Genomic DNA, 7,931 nt, shown 5'->3' on the forward strand with positions numbered 1-7,931 from the left:
CAATCACTATCAACATTTTTATTCTTACTTTTCATTCTCTATATTGTCAGGTCGGTACTTTAATATTTAGTTATAAAGGTTAGCGAATCACTTTTCTTGAATTTATAAGATTCTAAAAAGAGTATACTGCTCAATCAACCAAACAAATCATCCTCAAATCATATGTTAATAATTTTTTATTTTTTATTTTGCTTCTAGACTCATAATTTTGGTTGTCTGTGTTTCGACTGATAATTTTATGTTTGTTTCCTTTTGTAATGTAAGAATATTTGGACAAGTATTAAAATTTATTTTTATCTGTCAAACCAATACTTAAAAAGGCATAAAAAATAATATTTTGTTTTTCATGTCATGAAAGAATTATAAATCTAATAACGTGTCGATTTTTATTTACTTTTTGTTTCGGTTGAAGAGGATATTTTATGATTAGAGTCTTATGATTTTAGACAAAAATGGTATATTATTATTAGAATTTTAGTTAAACATAAACTCTAAAAGAATATAAAAATGTTTAAAAGAATTTATGAAGGTAAATATTAGTGGATGAAGTCAGAATGATATATTTTTATATAATTTTATATGTCATTTAGGTAAATTTACATAAGATAAAAAAATATAATATAATTATATTTTTAAAAGTGAATATATATATATATATATATAATTTGTGGATGTCAATAGTCGTATCGCTTTTGAATTATGTGGAATTATTTTATTACGAAAAAGAGAGAAAAGTGTGTTGAAAAACAGATTGTCAAACATGGGAGCGTGAAGGAATGGTATAATGCTCTTTGTTTTTAATTGAAATAATTGTTTAGGAATGGGGTGTGGCCCGTGTGGGCCATTACCACATGAATTTTTGCTGGAAATCTGGGGGTCATTGTTGTACAAATTTGTGGTGGATCTACCACATGAATTTTTGATTGATTCTGAGGGTCATTGTTGTACGAATTTGTGGTGGATCTAATATCTTCGTGTTCTTCATCAAAAATCAGAAATTCCCTAATTAAGATTTCAATCAATGGATAGAATCAGGAATATTAGCAAATATATTTACGATGATGCAATATCACATGGATCCTTAGAATCACGGCACCCAATAGAATCCTGCGCATTCCAGTTGCAGAGCTGGAAACCTTTTCAGCTTCCCACTGGCAAAACCCTAGAATCCGATTCTGTTAAACCCTACTCCGGTGCCGGTTATACTGGGCCGCAAGGTAAGCGACCCTGCCGCTCCGACCGAACTACGTCGTTTTCCATTGGTGCCATCCTTGATATGTCGAAGCTCAGCCTTTTTGACGATGATAGGCCACTTACGGCCGCTCATAAGCGGTGGTTTGCTCGGAAGCGTCGCCGTAGGGGGTCGAGGTCTCTGTCGGGGAGAAGCAGCGATCGGAGCGGGACTCGCCGGAGGTGCTGCTCGGTTGGGACATCGAGGGCGTATGGAACTGCTTCAGATTACCCTATGGTGGCGGGAGGGACGGATTCGAGTGGAGAGCTGTTTGTGAACGGTGGAGGGGATGCGAATTGGGCATCTGATGTGAGTGAGGCAGCAAGGAATCCGAGGAGAGAGAGGGAGAGCAATGGGAGTGGCGAGAGGGAGAATGTGAATAGTGTGCATGGCCAATTAGGTCAGTTTGATAACCAGGGAAACGAGTCTGGATACGGGAGTGAGCCAGGGTATCGGGGTGATGTGGAGTTTGGATATGGCGATGAAGTTGATGAGGAAGAAGACGATTCGAGGCTCTTGTTTTGGGGTGAAGAATTTGAAGGTATCTTCTAATTTGTAACTTGTACTTATTCAGGAATTTGGGCTTTTCATTTACTTGAGATTTTTGTGTTAACTTGCATCAAGTCTGTAGTGTCTAAGTCTATCTCTGCGTTGAATCTTCTATGATCGTTAGCATCCAAATTTTGTAAATAATGCAGTTAAAGGAGAATAAAGGTGAAGTAGGATATTTGCCTGTGTGAACTATGCTTATGCAAGGTTGATATCCGTAAGAGGAGTTAAAGATTTTATCCGGAGAATTCACTAGTTTTGACCTTATATCGAAACTAATACAAGAAGAGAAGTTTGTGGTAGGGGATTACAAATTAAGGAGAATAAGCGAAATTGTAGTTGAATTGTCTTTCCCAGAGTTGTATTGGGGAATTAAGGTTTCTTCGAAATGGAGAATAGCGGTGTAGTTAAGCCTGAATAGTTGGATCATTGATGGAAAAAGGTTTGAATGTCTGATTACCATCTACAAGATAGTGAGATGTGTATAATATATGCTGTTAGTTCATTGGATGCTTATTGCTTGATAATGTAATAAGCTAAAACCTAATCAAAAGACAGGAAATGCTACAGAAATCACATTGAAGTCATAGTGAATACCTTTTGGTATCACGTGATAAGTGGTAAAAATAATTCAAATAAGTCCTCAAATTAATGCAGTCAATGTTTGCCCTGCCTTTTGCTTGATCTCATCAGGCATTTTCTAGTTTCACTACCCTTTGTTGTGGTGAAATTTGGATATTGTAGGTTTGTTATGTTCTTGCATTTGAGTGTAAAATATACATTGGTGGTTGTACAACTTATTCAATCAAATACTAGCATCCATGTTGATGTTGCTTTCTGCTTCATTACTTGTCTGTCTCTTAGCTTATGGATAGACCACACTTTTAAAGTTCTGGGGCAGTTTATTCTATGTTGGAATTTGGCTACTGTGCATTATAGAATTTGTTAAGAAGCCAAAATATATATGGTAAAGCATGAACAACTTACTCGCATTCTATTTCAATGAGATGTCTGCTGCTATTGCGGTATAGTTTGTTGGTGCATGAAAGCTCTGCAGTTGCAGGTAATTGTGGCCGTTGTCCCCAACCTATACCTCATTTTTGCACCTATTATGTCCTGGCATTACTACCCTCAACCTTTCGAGATCTATTTAAACGGCTCAAATTTTGAGATTGTGGTGGGTGCTGCTGGACCATGAGCAAGGTTCAACAGAACACTTTGGTTGAGGGTGGGATTGGCAGAGGGGATTTGGGGTTCCAAGGAAGAATTCTTCTATTCACCAGAACCGATTTCCAACCAAACCCATATTTTCTGATTCACTTGAATTTGAGAAAATTCAAATTAGTAGCTGCGATGGGGTTGGGAGGGGACGATTGCAGTGGTTTAAAGGTAGGATTTCGGGGGTTTGGAGGATATTGCTTGGGAAGATTATGAAGTTTCTGCGTTTTCGTTTTTCTTTTTTCACTTTCTAAATCTTTTTAGTTGTTTTGTATTTATTTTAAAGTCGAGGGCAAATTTGCCTTTTCTTATGCTTACTCAAGAGCAGGTTTTTTATGGAGCTGTTATTGAGGATGAATCAACATAATTTTATGCAAGGTTGAGGATAGTAAGTGCAATAGGCACTACAGGGTGGGGAGCGGCTACATTTTTGCTGCAATTTCTTTGTATATGGTATATTTTATTTTGATAACATATATATTGGTAGGTAGTGTATTTGGTTCTGTTGTCTTCTACGTTTTATTTTTATACCAGATTTATTCCATATTTCAAGTCTGAAGTATATTGTTAGGTTTCGGCTTTTGTACAGTGTAAATTTGTTAAGAAACCAGATTCATGTTCTGAAACGTTGAGAAAGATATCCTTTTTCGTGCTATCTTTTAGTGCCACACGTTTTTAACTGTTAGTGCAGTAAAGTCAAAAGTTTGTTGGTGAAACTAGCTGTCCAAGTACAATTCTATCCAACAGTTTCAATTTGATTCACAAATGAAATCTCTCTACAATTTTAGTTTAGGTGATTGTCTTGGCAGCGCATTTGGTCTTAGAACCTTAGTTTAATGAATTTTATTGGTTGTGTTGAGACCGATTGACCAATAATGCAGGAATTGAGATTTAATGAATACAACTTGTTATAATTGAAGTAATTAACAAGATCACGAAAAGTCACGAACAAGATTTAAGTAAAGAAATAAAAGAACTTGCAGAGAAACGATGTTATTTTATTCAATCAATGAAATAAGAGAATTACAGTAATAATGGCTTAAACAATACTGAAAGAGGAGCCATGTATTTATAGTATAAAATCTAGCCCTAAAAGAGCCCAAAGAAAGGTAAGAAATCTAATGCAATTTAAACTCCTATTTGAGTCACACTTCTAACAATCTCCACCTTGACTCAAATTCCGGTACAACGAACAAAGCTCTAAAATTTCTCCACCTTGAGAAGTAATCCGTCTGTATCAGAATGAACTGACCAATCTCCTCAACGTAATAACCAAACTCTCCACGATAACACGTTCCCCCGCCCGGCGTGCACAAGCGACACCCGAACCCAAACCCGGGTGCTCAAAATTCCTCTTGGAATTAACAATCACTGGACAGGGTCGAAGCACACCCTGTAGCAGAAACCACACCAAATGTACAATCAAAAGGTCCCTTGCCAATATTGTCACCTTCAATGATTTCTAAAGCATTACAGACATCTCCAAAACTATACCTACGCTCTATGAGTCCATTGGCATTACAAGAACACAGTGTACTCGCTAAAATTGGTGGCAAAGCGGAATCACCAAAACTCCCTTGAGCAAAGTTCTTAACTGACCCAGAGCCAAACCCGAGAGGTACTGTACCAAATTGAATGTCCACCACGGTACTGAACTTGTCCAAATGTCTCAGAACTGGTTCTGCGCTCCCCTACAAGATGTACAATTGGGATTTCTTCCATCCCTCCAGTACAACCCGGACACCCCTTCGAACCTTCAATACTCCACCTCCACCAGAAAATTTGTACCCTTTTTCATCCAAGGTACTAAGTGATATGAGATTCTTTGTCAAGTCTGGAACATAGCGAATATGATTAAGTGTCCTCATTGTTCCATCCTGTAGCCTTAATCTGACCCGACCGATTCCTACAACCCGGCAAGATTGATTGTTTCCCATGACAACTCCACCTTACTTTACCGTCTCATATGTTTGAAACAAAACCCTATTAGGACACATATGATACGAACAAGCAGAATACAGAATCCACTCCTCAGGTTTGGATTTCTCGTCAGATACAGCCAACATCACATCTCCATCATCACAAAAATTTTCAGCAATATTAGTCTGATTGCCCCGCATGATTTGCATGTAAATCACCTTTACCTTGCAACTTGTCGCAATCTTTCTTGATGTGTCATTTCCTCTTGCAATAATAACAATACACATTGCTGTACTTCACTTTCGATCTACCCCTCCGTCGATCACCATGAGTAACAAGAGCATCCCCACTCCTAGATGTAGGATATCCAACCAACAGCTCCATCTTCTCCTTTGAGAACAGGGCGTCGTATATCTCCTCAATGGATAACGTGTCACGACTATACAGAATAGTATCACGAAATGACGAAAAAGAATTGGGTGGCGAACACCACAGGACCAAGGTTAGATCCTCTTCATCATATTTTACCTCCAACGTCTCCAAATCTGTAACGATCTCCTTGAACATAGCAAGGTGGTCCTGCAGTGACCTTCCTTCCGCCATGCGATGAGAATACAACCTCTACTTTAGAGTTAGTTTGTTCGTCAAACTCTTTGTCATGCACAACTGCTCCAGCTTGAGCCACAAAGTAGCCGCTGTCTTTTCCTTCAAAATATCTTGCAGCAAATTGTTGGATAAATGAAGTTGGATTTGCGCTAAAGCCTTCCAATCCTTTTGTTGTTTCTCCTCCATAGACAAGCTTGCTGGTATCCTATCAAAATCCAACAAAGTATCATCAAGATCCATTTGCGTCAACACAGCTCTCACCTTTACTTGCCACAACGAAAATCTTGTATTGCGATCCAATAGCGGAATTTCATACTTCAACGAATTCATCTCTGAAAAATCTCAATCTAATCACGAAGAACTTGCAACTTGCAATACCCAAAACTGAAAACTACCGAACGTGCAAGGGGCAAAATAGTTCAGAACCACAATTTTGCCCAAAATTGAAATTGGACACCACCACAAGGTCCGTCTCATCGCCCGGAGAAAACTGATTGAAGACACCGTCGCTGGAAAATGCCTCACGCGCCGTTACTCGCTCGTCGGAGTTACCACCGCCTACGACTGGTCGAAAACGCGCCGACGACTTGTGACTATTTCTGGACCGTTTCTGCCTGCTGAGTCCACTGGTGGTGTTCGTTTATCCAAATTCTTTTTGGGTTGACCAGAAAACGCAAAAAAAGATCAGGCAGAAAATCGAAAAATTGGACAGATTCATTTTCTGATTTTCTGGTAATTTTTAGAGGATTTTCCGATCAGTTTCAGGTCAAAAATTCACCAACAACCCCGCTCTGATACCACTTGTTGGAACCGGTGGAAACGAAACGCAAGAATTGAGATTTAATGGATACCAATTTGAAGTATAATACAAGATTGCAAAATACCACGAACAAGATTAAAGTAAAAGATGAATTAAGCAGAGAAACGACGAATTTTATAAATATGGGGAGAATTACAACTGAATAGCAATGATACTTTAATAAAACTGACAGAGGAGCCTTATATTTATAGTATAAAATTTAGCCCCTAAAAGAGTTCCAAAAAAGGTAAGAAATCTAATGCAATTTAGATTCCTATTTGAATCACACTTCTAACAGGTTGTACAATCGGGATTGACAACCTTCTCACAAGAGGGGGCTAACAATTTTTTTATTTATCATGTGCTCCCTCCCATGTGTGTGGTTGTTAACCCCGGTTGTACATGTGACATGACCACAATTTAATTTTTTCTCAACTATATTGATGCCCGAAGTTAGAATTTTTGAAATAAACTACACGCTGAGGAATTCTATTGTTGCCACTTAAGGTCAAGCATTTTCCACTAATTTTATAGGCGCCAATTTGATTTGTTAATCTAGTTTAAATGAAAGCGTAACGTGCAACAGCTTGTTTAAATACAATTACCTTATCGGTATTGATGGGGTCTCTTTTTATGCAACTATAGGTAGAGGACATCTGGTTTATTCATATTTTAAAAATCAAACTAACTGCTAACTAGTTGCGTTCATTTCATTTTTCCAGAATCTGGTTCGAAAACGGAGAGGGTTAGTCAGAACTCATTGCAGAAAGCCCATCACCGGTGTCGGCGTAAGAAACAAATTTGAGAATGGTCGATCCATTAAGGGTTACATTTTGTGATTGTGGAGTCGTCGCTTTTTTCTTCTTTTGGTACATCGGAAAGTAAAAAAGAAAAAGTAGCAGACACATGATGCAGATTCTGGCTTTTGATAAGCTCTTCCAGTTGGATTCCATGTACATTAAAAGCAGATAAAGGATTTTCATGCTGCAAATTAGTATTCTCCTAAAAACGCTTTCCCAATTTGTATTTGGATTGATTCTTGGGTATGGAAAAATGATTTACGAGTTCTAATGTATATTTTCTTCCGTGATGAGGGTGAATGTGTGTGTATGTATGTATGTATCTATATATATGTTTTATTTTTTGGGGTCAGTTTTCCATTTATAGCATGATTGGTGCCTCAAATGTTGTACAAATTCGTCTTTCTCACACCTATGAACAAAAAATGAGCAATCCTGCAAGTACAAAATTGCATTTCGAATGCCAACAAATAAGACACAGTAGGGTGGTTGGATGATATTTTGGCATTTTTTTTATCACAACATGGGATTTGTACAATGTGACATTTCTGGGGTGATTCTATAGAATAATTTTCTGTACAAATGAAATAACTGACAAAATTTAGCCCCAGGAAAACAGCAGCCTGTACGGCTCAACAGATGCGTGTTTGGCCAACCTTAAATTTTCATTTCAGATGGTCAAATAAACTTTTTATTTACACATTTCATAAGACCCATAATATTAAAATTGACTTGTGCATGTTCCCAAAAAGAGTTAAAAGATCAGAATAGGATTGAACCAGTTAGGAAAAATAAATGAAACAAAATA

At 37.7% G+C, this 7,931-nt stretch overlaps 1 protein-coding gene across 2 annotated transcripts; it reads left to right on the forward strand.

Annotated features, from left to right (window-relative positions):
• The first annotated feature begins 782 nt into the window (after positions 1 to 782).
• Positions 783 to 7,416, forward strand: LOC111369850. Of its 2 annotated transcripts, none has more exons than XM_022991542.1 (2): positions 783 to 1,772; positions 3,327 to 3,651. In XM_022991542.1, the coding sequence occupies exons 1-2, from the start codon at positions 1,022 to 1,024 to the stop codon at positions 3,347 to 3,349; spliced, it is 774 nt and encodes a 257-aa protein (XP_022847310.1). In that variant the 5' UTR covers positions 783 to 1,021; the 3' UTR covers positions 3,350 to 3,651. The 2 variants fall into 2 exon arrangements, with proteins under 2 accessions (XP_022847310.1, XP_022847309.1); XM_022991541.1 differs by lacking the exon at positions 3,327 to 3,651 and adding an exon at positions 7,046 to 7,416 and having other exon boundaries at positions 812 to 1,772.
• The last annotated feature ends 515 nt before the right edge of the window (positions 7,417 to 7,931 follow it).

Source organism: Olea europaea, chromosome 20 (assembly GCF_002742605.1).
Source record: "Olea europaea var. sylvestris chromosome 20, O_europaea_v1, whole genome shotgun sequence".
Lineage (NCBI taxonomy): Eukaryota > Viridiplantae > Streptophyta > Magnoliopsida > Lamiales > Oleaceae > Olea > Olea europaea.

Bases quoted from the DNA above. Each gene is read 5' to 3' on its own strand.
- LOC111369850 (XM_022991541.1), top strand. From the start codon at position 1,022: ATGGATAGAATCAGGAATATTAGCAAATATATTTACGATGATGCAATA. The intron at 1,773-7,045 runs GTATCTTCTAAT...TCATTTTTCCAG, and splicing joins TTGGGGTGAAGAATTTGAAG to AATCTGGTTCGAAAACGGAG.